This window comes from Chinchilla lanigera, unplaced genomic scaffold (assembly GCF_000276665.1).
Source record: "Chinchilla lanigera isolate Chin_1 unplaced genomic scaffold, ChiLan1.0 scaffold00042, whole genome shotgun sequence".
Taxonomy (NCBI): domain Eukaryota; kingdom Metazoa; phylum Chordata; class Mammalia; order Rodentia; family Chinchillidae; genus Chinchilla; species Chinchilla lanigera.
In genome coordinates, this window is record NW_004955443.1 from 19,814,785 (window position 1) to 19,832,142 (window position 17,358).

Below are 17,358 nucleotides of genomic sequence, written 5' to 3' on the forward strand. Positions count from 1 at the left end.
CTGCAGTGCTGTTCACAGGCTCCTGATAGGTTGCCCATAGCCTTTTCTTTTTCTTCTGCTTTTATAGGGAATTGTAACTGCCTGTGACATTCTAATGCCAAGAGGAAGCTTTCTCTACCTCCCTTTCTTCCCTCTGGAGAGGGAATTGCTTTCTTCATCCTGGGGAAGGTCTTAAACGGCTTCTGCTACAGCCACATCTACTTTTATTTCATCACTTTCCATCAGAACTAGAGAAAATGAAGGCACGGTCCTATTTTCTGAGTTCTCTTAGTCTTAACAAAATGTAATTACTACATTCTTTTTCCTTTTTCTGATCACAGGAGACTTTTCCCAGCAATCTACTTATTGATTCTTCTACTTCCTTACTTCCCTTCTCCAACTGCTCTTTGAAGCTTGGCTTGGTATGGAAGCTATTTTGCTTTAAATTGCTTAAGAGGCCTCATTAATGAGGTTGACAACAGCCAGATCCTGCCTCTTAAGAGACTTGTCATTTCCCCCAGCCCAAACATTTTCAAACGCATGTGAGTGGAATGGGAAAGCAGTGTGATCATTATTTGTCTATCTGCATCTGCCATTGGAAAACATCTCCTCAATAGAAAATACCCTCATAACATAGGATGTCACTCACCTATTCATGTCTGGTTCCTGCTTGCTGTCTTCTCTCTTCTACTGAATGAATCTGTGTTCGTTCAGTAACCAAATGATCACCAATTCTTGGACCCAATTTTGTCATTTACTGATTCAAAAATATTTGTGAATCCTTATTATGTCCTGGCACCGTGCCAAGTGCTTACAAAAGCAGGTGAATAAATGGTCATGGTTCTTGTCTTCCAGAAGCTTCCAATCCAGACATTATGCAAGCAATCAAGTCTTCGAAATCAGGCTCTTACTTGGGTAAAGTGGTCAGGGAAGGGGATATTCATACTGAAGGAAAAACAAGAGGAAGCCATACAAAAGAGATGAACATTTAGGGTGGGAGGCATAGCATGTGGGAAGGTCCAAAGGTGGGAAAAGTAAACTATGGTGTGTGGCAGGGTCTGCAAAGAGATCAGCAGGGTAGAAGTCCACCAGCCAGAGGAGGACAGTTACTCAATGTCAGTGAGGCCAGACTTTGTGGGGCCTCAAAGGTCATGCCAAGGAGTTGGGATTGTATGTCCAGAATGATGGGGAAAGGTTGAAGGGTTCCAAGCAGGGGAAGGATGTGATATGTACTAAGAGATCACACTCACAACTGAATGGGACTTGGATTGGGACAAGGAGATGATGAGCAGGGTGGAGGTAGAGTCTACTGCAGTCGCCCAGCCTGGGCTAGGTGGTGGGAGAGGTGGACATGAGGAGTCAGAGTGAGAAATGACCAGATACAAGGTAGGGAAGCAAAAGAGTCAGTGATGCATCCTGATTTTTCCAATGATCCTGCAGCTCAGCATCAACAAATCCTGGCACCAATATGGCTGGATGTACTTTTTCTGCCTATGGGAATGGGAAATCGATTTTTTTTTGACTGAGTAATACAGCTCTTGGCAACATATCTTTTTTCCTCTTCTGACCATATTCTTATTATTCCATCCAGATCCCAGTGCATGGAACCCCGAGGCTGCGCAGGAGTTACCTGCCTAAAGCTTGAGCCATGAATTGTAACGTGGCTCTGGCAGCATCAGGATGATGGGAAACAGAATACTTTCCATAGCCAGACACCCTGGTCCAAATCCTAATTATTTCTCTTGACTAATGGTGGGATTTAACCTGGTTTCTCTGGGGCTTGGCTTCTTTGGTTGTAAAATAAAGTGGGGATAATAGCACTTATAGAGTAGCTGGAAGGTGCAGTAAAGTCTTTGGAGCTGGGTCTGGCACACATATTAGTGTAAACCATATTAGTAATTTACACCGTTAGTGCATATTACTTATACCATTAGTGTACTAGCTCATATTAGTGTAAATCAGTGAGGACTAGATCCTTTTGAGCTGACTTGCACTCAGCATCCACCCATAAAGCAGGATTTGATGCCTCAAAGGACCTTCCAAATAGACCCAACCCCACAATGGATTAGCAAGGGAAGACTACTTTCCTAAGTATTTCATTGGGAACTGGAGGATGGGGCTTCTTCTGGAGTACCCAGTATTGTACCCCAAAATCCATATTGAAGACCTGCCCACTTCTCTCTCTCTCTGTCCATTTGCCACTGTATCCATTGTCCCCTACACATCCGTCTTGCAGTTTCTTTCCCTCTGTAATTAGACTCCCTTTTAGTCCTTTGCTAATCCTATGTCTTGTGCTATAGACTGAATGCTCATATTCCTCAAACCCTGAAGATAATAATATATTGAAGTCCTAACATTCAAGACTATGGCATTAGGAAGTAAGACCTTGGGAGGTGATTAGGTGCTGAGGACAGAGCTCTCACAAGTGGGGTGTCTTTTCAAGAATGAACTGCAACTGACTTATGTTCTACCTAGCCCAGGGGTAGCATCACTGATAACTCTTGCTTGAGATAATGGTAAGTTTCTTGCAGTCTTTTCTACTTGTATTATTCTCACCTGCATGAACAGTGAATCAATAATTCTCCCAGGGTGAGTGCTTGAATAATTATGAATAGCCTGGCTTTGGAGTTTATGTATAATCAAGACTTTTGATCTTGGTGATTTATAGAACTACAGTCCATATACAGACAAGTGTTGGAAATACGGTTCCTCCGGTACATAGTCAGAGACAAGCAGGATTAGATGTCTTGGCCAAAGAAAGTTGTATTCAGTAGGGATACATGATGATGCAGAGAAAAAGAGTTACTCATCACACAAAGTTGGAATCAAGGCTTTGCACTGGCTGGTATACATATTTGGGTTTTAATTAGTTTCTTCCAGTGGCAAGTATCTGATTCATCAACTAAGACTGTTAAATTCAAAGTTAAAAATATCTAGGGTTTGATCAATACTATAATGACAGTTCTTTTTCAAGGAGAGAGGGACAGTAGCAAAATTATAGGTTAATTCATTTAAGAGCATATGTCCATATAATTGCAAGTGTGAACATCATTGGTTGGATTTTCCTGTGGTCTGAAGTAATGAGGTTGGAACTGCTCAGAGATTTTTATCATGGGGGTCTGGTACTGGATGGTATGTCCAACAGTAAGACTGAAGGAAGTGCCTATGGTTGGTGTGACTAACAATGGCATTACAGTAAGTATATTCTGGCCTAAAAACTTTTATGGGTATAAAAAGAAAGAGGCCAATATGGGAGGACAGAAGCCAGGGGTCTATATAAAATGAGAAGAATGATTATAGGCAAGCAGATTAACAAGAACAACAACAAGAAGAAGACAGGGACCGTGGCTTAGTATCTTGGAAGAAATGTGTCCACTGTTTGAAGGCACCAGCTTTTTCTGAAGATTTTGGGTCAGTTGAAGACTTCAGAAGATTAGCCACTTCTGGAAGATCTTTGAGAATCTTTAGTTGGAAGTACTTTGTTGGGTTAGTTTTCTAATTGTACAGGATTCTGAATTGATTCTTTCATTGTGAAATCATAGAGAGCCCTTCCCAGTCCTTGTCATGGCCCAGGAAGTTTATATTTGTAATCCCATGAAAAGTTACTGGAATTCTAGTGAGTTAATTCCAATCTACCACTTCCAGTGCAACTCATGGCGAAAATAAAGACACTAAGTCATATTTGTAGTTAGGGGGAGCCAAGGAGTCCTAAGTCCAGCCACAGTGATGGCCATCTGGAGCAAAGGCCTCAACTAAGGCCGAAACCCAGGTTTTATTCATTCACGAAGAAAGGAGTGGCTTGAGGATGAGTGACTGTGAGAACCATGGGGAGAAGGTGAGTGCCATGAGCTGGGCTAGGTGGGAGGTCTGAAATCACCCCTGCCATATGCAGAAAGAAGGATATGCAGAAAGAGTAATCTACATCACAATTGAGATAGTATCTAATGTTTTGGGGTCAGTGCTTCTGCTCTGATGTGTAAGGCTTGAAGCCCCAGGAAGTCATAGCCTCTATCGCAAGGCTCGATCCCAGCCAACAGAGTGGAACATTGGTTCACACATCCTGCCTCATCCTGGCTCACTTGAGGGAACAACGGGGGTCCAGGGAAGCATGCCTGTCACCTCCAAAGACTAACATCAGTACCTCAGCTAGACTGATGTACATTGCTTAAAGCCAATTGAAAGGATAAGGAAAGGGTCCTAGTCAGCTCTGTACATACCAATACATGGAAATAGGGTCAGGCTCAGCCAAAATGGAGGCAACTGCTCCTTTTTCAAGGAGAGTCGTGTAGGTGGTCCTGCACATGAAATGTGAACCCAAATATTGACTCCCTGGAGTCACACTCTTATATCTGTTGTTAATATACCAGATAAATTTCCTTCCAGTACAGTTCAAGAATAGCTTTTCTCTGATAGCTCTTCCAAGAGATGTAACCTTGTTGAGGATCATGAAAAGTCTGTTTAGGAAGATATAGGAAAAATGGCATAGTGATCTTGGTGATAGGACTGGGTATAGTACACGAATCCTTTGCAATATTTCGACATGTCTATGGGCAGTAGGACTGAATCTATGATCAGAAGAGAACTGTTTGAATTCATGTGCTTTCCAGTTGACAAGTCATGTTGGGTGAGGCTATAGATCCCCATGGGAATGGACCACATAGATGTTAAGCATGTAGGAGTGGAGATACCCTTTCCCAAGCAGTTTAAGGGTTTCTGAAAGTTTGGCTAATGTAAATTGAAGGGTACCATTGATTCTTTTAACCTCTCCAGAAGATTGTAGGTGGTAAACATAGTGACATTTTGGTAAAAATTACAAGTTATTTTTATACTTTTATAATTGACTATGTGGTAGTATCTTACAGTACCTGCATGAAATGTGTATCTTGATTACTTGGCATAAAAGTTGTTTTGCTTCAGATTGAAAACATAAAATGAGACTGTAAGGACTATAAATTTTGGGAGGGAAATGCTGCAGACCACCCAGAAAATAGATGTACAATAACTAAAACATTTTTTAAAAAGTCAGTTTCAGCCAGGCATGGTGGTACATGCCTATAATCCCAGCACTTGAGAGATGGGAGGATGGCTGAGAGTTTGAAGTCAGTCTGTGCTACAAAGTGAGTTCAAGTGAAGGCTGGAATACATAACAAGACCTATTCTCAAAAAAAAAAAAAAAAAAAAAAAGGCCACCTTCAAAGTGGTGAAAAAGCTATTGGAGTTTTGGTTCTGGGCCACATCCCACTTTTGTAGATTTTCTGGAATTATGCTGTTGACAGGCAACATATGACTCCAAAGCAAACCCAAATTTTTTTTAAATCTCCCAACTAATGTTGATTTAGTTTGTGTATACCATGGTGAGTAGTTTCATTGAGAATTTCTGTTTTACTTTGAAGTCATCTGATGCACCAAAGAAATGTTTTGGGACTTTCAGAGATCATTTAAGTAAAAAAATACAACCACATTTCCCTATTCTTTCTTTTTGAAGTCAGGGGCTAAAAACTGCTATTTGGTACAGGTTTCTCTTTTTATTTTTGTTTCACTGTGTTATTTTGTTACAACATATTTGCAGTATATAATAATTACATCCAACATGGGGAGTTGCTACATGTATACAACACATCATAATCCTTTTTTATGTTCCTATCTTTCACAGATCTAACCTTGGTATCTTTGTATGGTGAAAATTTATTACTCGTTAAGGCTGCTTGTTTGACACAATGAACTGTCATTTCCTTTAGCTTCCAGAAAAAAAATCTATTACTGTATTTTGTAATAGTTGTAGTCAGTTGGTTACAAACACCACTGCATTTGGATCAGCCAGCTGTAGGTTTTTTGTAGCTCCCATTAAGTTAAGTTAAAACCTTGAGGGCTTATCCAGATCACTTCTGCACAAATAGACAACAGCGATTTTATAGTTGGTGATGCCTGATGAGGGAAGCTGTTGAAGAAACTGTTTGGGATGCAGAAGGCTTGTTTCATGTCTAGATCCCAGAAGAATAAATCTCTTCCTGTGGACTTTGTCAACTCACAAAAATGTTGCAATCACAGAAAATTTGTCTGGAATATCCAGTTAAACATAGAAATCCTGTCAACTGCGGTTCTGTGGAAGGTCTAGGATTAGTGTGATGGTCTGTAATCTATCAGGAAAGGTTTCACTTTTCTGTCTTTAAATATGCCTTGTCTGAAATAACTGACTATGCTTTGGAAAAGCTGTAATTTATTAAACTTTATGTCAGGAATAAGGGTGTCACTGACTTTTACCCCCAACAATGTAAACAAAAAAACAGAACAATCCCACCCAAAACAAAGCAAGACAACACACACACACACACACACACACACACAAACTCTGTACTCTTTATATTCCTTTTCCAAGACTGAAAGCAAGTAAATGAAAAAAAAAATTTTTTTTTTGGCCAAACTTCTTGTTCCATGAGTAAAGTAGGGAAATAATCGAGAAGGTAAAGGCATATTATATCAGTCTGGGTTTTACTAGAGAAACAGATATAACGCAAGATATACGAATGTATAAGAAATTACAAGATTGGTTTACGACGGTCAGCCACAGCGTTTGATGAGGAAGCGTGCAGAGGGTGTCTGCACACTGGAGACCAAAGGATTCAGTCCAAGGTCTGGAGTGCACTGCAGTGTCTGTGCAAGTTCACATCAGGAGGCCGATGGGTCTGCGATGGACAGCTGATGAGTCTCCACTGGAAGGCTGAAGGATTCAAGGCAGAAGCCACACAGTCTGCACTAGAAACCAGGAGATGACACCCAAGATGAAGGTGAAGACTGGAGCTCCTCTGAAGAATGCAAGCCCCTCTGTGCTTCTTCATCCCTTTTATACCATCTAGGTGATGATCCACCCTAGGGTGGCTCCTCTATACCCTAGGGTGTAGAATTGCTGAGCCAATTTAGTTAAGCTTCTAAACTTCTGAAATTGACACAATCAATCAACCACTATACTTCTGTAGAGCAGACACAACTTGATTTTGAACGAAAAGTGCTCTGGAACTTTAATAAATAACCTCTTTGTTGTGCACTTCTGCTTTGCAGTATTTGCTGATTTCTGTGATGAAAACACTCAGCAGGGTTAATTTCAAGCTACCAACATGAGGTCACTAAAAGGGAGCTGAGTTGGGAAGAGCTATGCAGAAGTATTTCAACAAGACAGACACAACAGATGAAAACAAAAGACAGATTACACTACAATGTGCTAAAAAGGAAGTGGTGGATTTTGAGTATCTATTACTTTTGCTTTTAACATTGTGTAAGCTTATGCAATTTAACTTTTAGGAGTGGCTGTATTTAAAAACTAGCTCACAAGTTTACCGAACATTTCATCAGCTCTTGGAATCACATGTGAAACAGTGCAAATGGCTCCAGCACAGCACTAGGAGAGGGCAATGCCAGGGACTGGTGTAAGGTCACCAAAGGTGAAGGCTACAAGAAAATTGAAGCTGAGATCCTTGCTTCTTATTTCTTTAGCTCCAACAATTACCCCCAGGCTGTGCAGTGGTCAAAGTAATTCATTAATTCGATTTTCTTTTTTTTTCCCCCTTTGGCTTCTGCTGTATTCTGGATATAGTGTTAGGTGTTTGGGGGTTTTGCAACACAAGGCAAAGCTCTGCCTTTAGAAGAGTTTGCCTTCATTGGGTGCAGGTGTGTGTGTGTGTGTGTGTGTGTGTGTTGTCGGTTGGTGACGAGTGTTACAGCTAAAAATTCTTCAGTGAAAAGAACAGAAATGCAGGGTACTAAATGTTGAAACGTATGGAAGTACAGATGGAAGGTTCTGGAATCTGACACACTGAGTAAGGCTGAAGGACAGATTCTACATAGATTTCAGCCAACGTATATCACTAGAACACAGCAATTCAAGATATTTTCTTGCTTGTAAAACCAGTGCACTTTGGTCTCCTCAACGCTCCCACCCAAGGGCATAGTCCTTGAAGTCTTAGCCTGGTTTGAGAAAACGTATGATTTAAGGACACCAATCCGTCGTAGCGGGGCGGGGCTAACTTCAGGACCGCCTCTTCCTCAGCCTGAAGCCGGCCAAACGCGCAGGCTCGCTGGGACACCTTCAAATACTGAGGCTTCCGGGATCCCGAGCTAATGTAGTCTGCGCATGTGCGGGAGTGGGACGGGTTCGTTTGGACTTTGTTTTGTCCTTAGACCCTGCCGTACCGTCCAGGCGGCGAGCTGCATTCTGGTTCCGTCGTGTGTGAGTGCGGTAGAGCCACCATGAACTGCGACACCTTCGCGGCGGGCGAGCGGCTGGTGTCGCCGGCTTACGTGCGGCAGAGCTGTGAGGCCCGCCGCTCGCACGAGCACCTTGTACTGCAGCTTCTGGAGAAGGTACCGAGGTGTCTGTCCCCTCCCCAACCGCCGCGCCCCGAGGCTCCGCCCAGCGCTGGCTTCGCGCCGGGTCGCCCTCTGGCGCTTCTGGGTGCTGCTGGAGCCTGCTGCCCCGCACTGTCGCGGCTTGGCTCGCGCTTCTCAGTCTCGCAGGAGCTGGGGAAACCCAGAGGGTGTCTTTAGGGGTTGGGGCTTGGAGTCCCCTTGCTCCATTCTTGGATTGCAGAAATGAGGCAAAGTCCACGTCTGGTTGTTTTTTGCCGAAAGGGCAAAGTTCCTTTCTGTCACCGCACCCCAGTCTAAAGGGAACACGCGACGTTCGTACACCACGATTTACCAACTCGAAACTTGACGCTGGCTCCGAATTTCGCAGGTCCCGCGCCTGCCAGCACTCCTGCTAATTTCACTACCGTTTGACAACCTCTGGTTGGAACACCTTGAATCTTCACCTGGGCTGTGGTGTTTCTCTCACTTAAATTTAAAAATCGGAGTAGATTTTAGCGAATGCTTTCATCTCCACGCCTCGCAGTTTGCAGATAGTTACAATTAAATGTAATGAGAATGTCTTGCGAAGTCGAGGTTTCTTCATGGTGTGGAATGTATGTGCGGCTTTCAGAAAACAAGGAGCATCAAGATACACATTTAAAAAGTTTTTAAATGTATTTAAGTAGGACTTTCTTGGATATAATTATAAACTTTTTTTGTTTTTCTTTAAAGGGCAAGTGTCCAGAGGATGGTTGGGATGAGAGTACACTTGAGCTGTTTTTACATGAACTTGCAGTCATGGATAGCAACAATTTCTTGGGCAATTGTGGTGTGGGAGAAAGGGAAGGGAGAGTGGCTTCTGCGTTAGTTGCTCGTCGTCATTACAGGTATTTTTTTTTTTTTTTCAATTAAACGTGAAAACATTTATTCCTTTTGGGGGTAAAGTAATGGCGATAGTATTCATCTTGTTAAATGAAAAAGTTCTCCATGTACATGGGCTTGTAAACCAAATACAGGTGCTTTTCAGATACAGTAGAATTCAAGTTCTAATACGTGCTGGTTACTCTGAGCTTCTGGGAGGATAACAGCACCGGCTATATGTTCTGATAAGAACGTTTAACCTGGTAAACTTGTTTGGTTGAACAAGTTTACAATATGTTATGGTTGCTTATAGTTTTGATATATTTATCTCTAATATTACACCCCGCCTCCCGTTTTCTTTTCTATACTGGAGATTGAACCCAGGGCCTCATGCACACTAGCAAGTACTCTGCTTACATCCCAGCCCCCATTGAAGGTTTTCTTACGGAATGATTTATAGTTAAAATTTTCATAAAACATTGTTCATCTGTATCTAAGCAGAGTCTCATTTTATACGTACCTTTGTCTTTCGCCAGATATAGGGAACAGATTATTGAGTCAGTTTTTCTTTTGCATTGTTACAGAAAACTTTCCATCAGTTTTGATAACAATTTAATTACAGTGGATATAGGACAAGGTATATTAGATTGTTTTTAAAAAATTTTTATTTATTTTTAATGTTTTGAGACAGTATCTCCCTGGGTAGGCCAGGGTGGTCTTAAACTCATTATGTAGCCCAGGCTGACCTCCAATTCATGGCAGTCCTCCTGCCTCAACCTTCCAAATGCTGGGATTACAGGCATGCGCCACCACGCCCAGCTTGTATTAGATTGTTAAATCACTTTTTTCTTTTGCATTATTTCAGAAAGCTTATCAATGCTGATTACCATTTACTTACTAATTAATAATGGTCTAGATATGATCATTTATTTCCTTGTCTTCCTGTGAAATATAAATTCCTTTACTACTCTTAAATTTCTGAAATTTTCCTAGGCATAATTGAAACCAGTGCGGTCAAAACTAATAATAATGAAGGTATAAATTGGTTGAAGATTCCATGTTTAACAATGGGCTGGTAACATAGTTGATAATATGTGTAAAAAGTGGTTTATTCATGAGGGTTTAGTGGTAAGGAAGTGCAACCTAGTGTTCTGTGATAATCCCATTGTACAGAATTTCAGGTTTATTTGACTATAAATTATAGATTATTTCAGAGTATGAAGGAGTTTTTGTTTTGAAGCATTTTTAAAGGTATATTTAAGTAATGTATAACTCTATTAAAGTGAGTGGATTTGCTCATTAATTTTCATGAAATATATAGTTATTTAAATATTAGTGCATTTAAAAACAAAACAAAAAACAAACAAACAAAAAAAACCCAACTCATTCCCCATGGGAATTTAGCATACTGCTCTGGTCAGGGGAAAAGGAAAGAAAAAAAGTTAATGTTGTCTATATTCTAATTTTCAACTGTTGCATAGCAAACCTTCCCAAAACTTAGTGGCTTAAAAAATGTTTTATGAAATATTATTGAAGAATATGGTGAATGTTTAAGGTTTTAGAAAATATATTACAGTAAAAGACATTGCCATTAATTCCCCTCAAAATCCTCCCCTTTGTTTCAAACCACTTAGTGCATTGTTCTTCCATGAACAGTCCTGGAAATCCTCTTTCATCAGTTTATTTATTTATTTATTTATTTATTTTTTCCAGTACCGGGAATCAAACTCACTACCTTGCACTTACCAGGCAGGCGCTGTGCCGCTGAGCTAAATCCCCAGCCCCTTGTCAGTGTCTTTAGTTGTGCTGTCATGGCTATCTCAATGTCCTGAACTGATAGAAAACATTTGCTTCTTTCATGGTCATTTTGACTCTGAGCAAGAAATCACGTGGTGCCGCATTGAGTGAATAAGGTGATACACCGTAATATTTTTATGAGCCTGCCTTTCTGTTGGGATATACTCAGCAGCAATTTTTACGGTGTTCTTTTTTTTTTTTTTAATCATACTATGTAAAGACATTCACAAAAAAGGATTCCCAGAACAGCTTCAGAAAGGGGCAAAAGTGATGGAACAAGAGTGTCCGAAGCAAAAGGGAGTATTTTGAGGGCAGTTAATGGCAATGTATCTTTTTACTCTAATAACTTTTAAAACTTTAAGCATTCTGTATTTCTGTCACATAGTTCTGTGTGTTAACTGGGCTCGGCAGGGTGTATTGTTTGGGTTTCTGGTGCGATTTTGATGGAGTTTAGTTATGAAGGTTCAAGTGGGCAGGGTTCAGAGTGACCAGCTAGCATGCCCAGGAGCTTAGATGGCCTTACTCATTGGCATGGGCTCTTTCTAGCAAGGCAGCTGGATTCTGAGATAAGCACCTCAGGAGCAAGCTTTTTAAGAGGAATTCTGGAAACCTTGGGTCTTTTTATGACTTAACTAAGCCAATCACTTTGTTACATTCTTCTTGGCCCAGCAAGTCACTAAGGCCAGCCCAGATTCAAGTGGAGGGGACTCACACTGCAACTCTGGGTATGGGTGCAGAGACAAAAGGAATTAAAGGCTGCTGTCTTTGGACCACAGCATAATTGATGATGCCATTTCATTTTAAATGGGATATTTTCACATTATTAATAGTTTATGAAGTATATATAAAACAGCCAAATAGCATCTCTGGTGTTATTTTGGTAATTGTATTTGTATAGCTGTATGTTTGATCACTTACAACACTGAATATATTTGCTAGTTTTGGGCCCTTGTTTTGCTTAGGCTCATTCATGGAATTGGACGGTCTGGTGATATTTCTGCTGTGCAGCCGAAAGCTGCAGGCTCTAGCCTTTTGAACAAAATTACCAATTCTTTGCTCTTGGACATCATAAAGTTGGCTGGTATGTTCTGTTTTAATCATAATATGTAATATTTGGTTGACGATAAACATATCTTTGCCTAATTTCCCTTTTCTTCTCTTTCCTCTCCTCTTTTCTCCTCTCCTCTCCTCTCTTCTTCTCTTCTCTTCTCTTCTTTTTGTTTATTATTTTTTGAGATAGGAGCTTACTATGTAATCCAGGCTGGGCTTGAACTCATGGCAGCCCTCCTGCCTCAGCCTCCCAAGTGCTGGGATTATAGGTGTGCACCACCATGCCTGGCTCTAATTTCTTTTATTATGCTTCTTTCTAAAAAGATGAGTGGCTTTTTAAAAGGATATACATATAGAAGTATTTCAGAATAATTAGAGCAAAACAGGATGTAGCAAAATGAATACATTTAAGCCATAAGTCCGGAGGATGAATCTGACAGAGGTTCTTAAAAATGAGTACAGAAAAAGAAATGTGTGGGCTATACCTCTTATTGTTTGATAGAACCTTTTATTATTTCTTCAAGAATGCTGCTTTTTTTTAATGGGATTACGAACTTATATTTTCTTACTCATAGGTGTTCCTACAGTAGCCAGTTGCTTTGTGGTTCCCGTGGCAACTGGTATGAGTCTAACCCTGTGTTTTTTAACATTAAGACACCAAAGACCAAAAGCCAAGTATATCATCTGGCCACGAATAGACCAGAAGTCCTGCTTTAAATCCATGATCACTGCAGGTAAAAGAAGATAAGTAGCACTTGTAATGTTTTAAATATACTAATATGAGATAATTTAAATTTTTTATAGAGATAGCTAAATCTGTTTCATATTTTTTAAAAAAAATTATGGTAAAATCATACATGGTATTAAATTTGGTGTATATATTGCTTTATCCAACTTTTTTTGTTTTGTTTTGTTTTTGGTCTTTTTGAGACAGGGTCTCACTATGCAGTTGAGGCTGGCCTTGAGCTCACTTTGTAGCCCAGGCTGGTCCCAGACTTGCTGTGATCCTCTTGCCTCAGCGTCCTGAGTGCTGGGATTACAGGCATGTGCCACCACACCCAGCCTTAAATATTTACTGTTAAATGTTACATAATTATTATATGGGGGGTGTCTTTAACTCTGTGCTAGTTAAGTGTAGTACTTCAGTTGAAGACCAGTGCTCCTCAGGCTACTGAAATTAAAGTTTTCTTTAGAGGTAAACATTAAGTTCATGATTGTGATTTGTTTTAGTTTTGAATTATATTGTTTATGTTCATCTCTGAAATAAAGCAAGCTCTAGGATAAAAATGAAATATTGTCAGAGAATGAGCAAACTTGGGGCTGGGGATTTAGCTCAGTGGCAAAAAAGCGCCTGCCTGGCAAGTGCAAGGTCGTGAGTTTGGTTCCCGGTACCGGAGAAAAACCAAAAAAAAAAAAAAGAATGAGCAAACTTAATTGAGCTGGACTGATCATCCTTTTTGTTATTAATGTCTATATTATTTCCATAAATATCTGTTTAATTTTTGTTTTCCTTACTCTCTAGAATTTTTTTTGGTCATATCACAGCATTAAAAAGAGCTGTGATCCATCAGAAGAAATTACCAACAGAGTAAAAAGAAAACCCACAGAGTGGGGAAAAAATTTTAGCCAATTATCCTTCAGACAAAGAACTTCTATCTGGAACCTATAAAGGCTAGGGCTATAGCTCAGCAGCACAAGTGTCTGCCTGGCAAGTGCAAGGTGCTGAGTTAGATTCCTGGCATCAAAAAATAAAAAGTAGAACATATAAAGAATTAAAAAAGTCAGGCCCCCCAAATTCAAAGACCCAGTGCAAAAATGGGCATCTGAGATGAATACACACTTCTCAGGTAAAGAAATACAAATGGCAAATAAATATATGAAAAAATGTTCAACATCATTGGTCATTCGAGAAATGCAAATTAAAACAACATTGAGATTCCATCTCACCCCCAAAAGAATGGCTTTCATCAAGAAATGAACCAATAACAAATTCTGGTGGGGCCGTGGGGAAGAAGGAACTCTTCTCCACTATTGATGGGAGTGTAAACTGGTGCAACCACTGTGGAAATTGGTGTGGAGATGCCTCAAAAATTTAAGATTCAAAGTCCCATTTGACCCAGTTACCCGCTTCTAGGTATTTTCCCAGAAGAATTAAAAACATCATACCACACCAATATATATGCACCCATGTTTATAGCAGCACAATTTGTAATAGCTACATCTTGGAAACAACTCAAATGCCCATCAGTCGAGGAATGGATTAAAATGTTGTGGTATTTTGATACAATGGAGTACTACTCAGTTATAAAGAAGGACAAACTCCAGGCTTTTATAGGTAAATAGATGCAACTAGAGACCTTACTCATAACTGAAATAAATCAAACTCACATGTAAACATCACATTGTCTCCCTAGTGTAAGAAACTGAAACAGTAAATAAGACCCAAAATCTACAATAGATATTGTGAAAGGAAAAGAAACAGCTCAAAAAGAAAGCTGGGATGGGTGAAAGGAGAAAAGAAGGAAGGGAAAATAAAATAAAATATATATATATATATATGATAAGATAGTTATACTACTGACTTCTTTTACTTCATTGAAAAAGTGGTTTGTGGTCATATTGTTTGATCAATTTTGCATGCCTATATCCTGTAATCTGAGCAACTACTTTGAAGATAACAATATGCAATATATTAACCATTGTTAATCTCCTATTTTGTTTTGAAATTTTGTGTTGTTTACTTTTGGTTTGGTTTTTATATTTTCTCTTTAAAATTAAAAAAAAAAACCCTGTGATCAGAATCTTCAGGTTGGTCTTCACATTGTCTTGACTGCCTTGACTAATACGAATACACTGAGCTGGGTCTTCATTACTAGAGGAAGGCTCATCCAAACAAATTAAACTCAGAGTTCTTGTGTGGAATAACAATGCTTCCTAGAAGTCCCTGATTTTCCCTTGTTTTAGTTTACACTGACATTTACATTTCTGGTTGACTTGGTCAGGTTTTGAGCCCGTGGTGATAGAAAATGTTTTAGAGGGTGACGAGCTGCGCACAGACCTGAAAGCAGTGGAAGCTAAGGTCCAGGAACTGGGGCCTGACTCCATTCTGTGTATTCATTCTACTACGTCCTGTTTTGCTCCACGAGTGCCTGATAGGTAAGTGATTTGTGCATCGCGACCTTTTAGTGTTCATCAGCCTTTTAAATAAAATGTGATGTACTGATTCTCAGATATGCTTACACTGCCCCTAAGAGAATAGACTGACCTTGTGGAGAGACAGCATGGTGGAAAAATAAGTATTTGGTGTGGAAGAAGGAGAAATCACAAGTAGGGAGGTGGAGGCCCTCTTATAGCTGAATAGAGGCAAACTGTTTTTTTGCTCTTTATCCTGTTTCCAGGCTCTGAGCATCTTTTCTGTTTAATAGAAGTTTCTTTTCTCTGTTAACTGCTGGGCTTAGTTGTTTCATTGATTACTGTCTTCACTGTAACTTTTCATATGTAGGAACTATCAATATCGGCAGGTTTTAAATAGAAACCTTCAGGATTATTTACTTCCCTTTGAAGTCCATTTAACTAGAAGATTAACTCAGATGTTTACTAGGTGGTTTTCTGCATTTTGAAGATAAATATTTAAGAAAATAGAAGGGGAAAAAAAGCACATGTTTACTTTTCTAAAGGATAGCTACAAATTTGTATTCCAAAAATATAATAGGGCCTAAGTCTGTTAATAACAGTTTTGTGTTTGACAGCAACTCTGATTTTTTTTTTCCCCTTACCTTCACCACTCTGATTTTGTTTTAACATTTTGAATAGAATTGCTAATAATTTGTAAGAACTATGTGGGCTTTATTATAGGCAGGTTTTAAATGACAATTCAAAACTCATGCCCTTGAAAATTTACTTTGCTACCTTTATGAGCCTGTAAATTCTGCTTTAGGATTTTATTTTATATATTTTAATATGGTTTATGCACTATTTGCCAATCATTTACAATTTGTATTAAATATGTTTTTTCTTTGAGAATTTCATTATATAGAAAAATTTTAATGTATTAGAAATAAATCATATTTCTAGTAACAACACATGGATATTTGTGTTAGTTGGATTATTTATTCTTGGGAAAGATTTTGTTTCATTTTGACTAATTTTTTCAGTGCTTGTAGTGTGCTTGTTATAGTATTAAGTATTTTATATATACTGTCTCCATTAAAAAATAAACAGGCTTTTTTTTTTTTTTTTCTATTTTTTTGAGACAGGATCTCACTATGCAGTTCAGGCTGACCTTGAATTCACCATTAAGCCTTGGCTGGCCTCAAACTCATACCCTCTTGCCTCAGCATCCTGAGTGCTGGGCTTATAGGCGTGTGCCAGCACACACAGCCTAAATAGGGTTTTTATTAGCAGAATTCTCATTTTTCACTTTTTAGTAGTGTCAGATAATGAATGTTTCTAATAATAGCAAAGTTCAGGAAACTGGTAATACCCCATTAGTAATGTTTCAATTTCTGAGCTTATTAAATTTTAAAACTATACTTGTTTTCATCAATGTAATTCCTTCATAATCTTTATTTTAATGAATATAGTACATAGTTTGTCTTTATTAGTTAATTAGTTGTACAGAAAGTGTTATAGGGGAAATCTACTTAAATGTTAAGAGTGTCATTTTTTTCCTAAATGGTACACACCTTAAACTAGCTTCTAATTTAGAACATGATTTGATTCACATGGAAAATCCTTTTTTTGCTTGTCTTTTGCCTTTTATTTAATACCTTTTAAAACATCCTATTAACATAGTTGGTCAATTCAAATTATTTAAAGCTACTCACAAGTGATTTTTTTTTAAAATAAACTTTATTATTATTATTTTTTTTTTGGTTTTTCTCCGGTACCGGGAACCGAACTCATGATCTTGCGCTTGCCAGGCAGGCCCTTTTGCCGCTGAGCTAAATCCCCAGCCCTAAAATGAACTTTAATAATATTATGGTATCTTGTTTTTTAAAGTAGTTCTATTTTAAGGGATAATGTCATTAGATCACACACATGTGGAAATACCTTTTATCTTAGGAAGAAAAGGTGTATGTGTATCACAGAAGGTTAATTTTGCTACAGACATCTGATTACTGACAAAAGACATTTCAGTATTGATTTGTAATGCTGAATGATAGAACAAGTTTTTAAATTCATAAAACTTCAAGGAAATGAATTGAAAACTTCTGACAGATGAACACAATAATCAAGTTCCAATTTATAGTTTGAAAACATTAATTCACATCTACTAAAAAATAAACTGTATCTTGCATAATTTGGCAATAAAACCATAATGCTCATTTG

General features: G+C 38.9%; 1 protein-coding gene across 3 annotated transcripts in view; it reads left to right on the plus strand.

The window, feature by feature from the left end:
- Sepsecs (Sep (O-phosphoserine) tRNA:Sec (selenocysteine) tRNA synthase) overlaps positions 1-17,358 on the plus strand; it is a 99,417-nt gene that overhangs the window by 55,013 nt on the left and 27,046 nt on the right. Inside the window, exons 1-5 of one of the 3 annotated variants that reach the window (XM_005392042.2) lie at positions 8,022-8,334; positions 9,052-9,206; positions 11,940-12,058; positions 12,603-12,761; positions 15,030-15,183. In XM_005392042.2, the coding sequence (XP_005392099.1) occupies positions 8,221-8,334; positions 9,052-9,206; positions 11,940-12,058; positions 12,603-12,761; positions 15,030-15,183 (701 nt within the window). In that variant the 5' untranslated portion in view covers positions 8,022-8,220. Of the gene's footprint in view, positions 1-8,021; positions 8,335-9,051; positions 9,207-11,939; positions 12,059-12,602; positions 12,762-15,029; positions 15,184-17,358 lie in introns of those variants that run through there. The other 2 variants (XM_005392040.2, XM_005392041.2) reach the window with 2 other exon arrangements.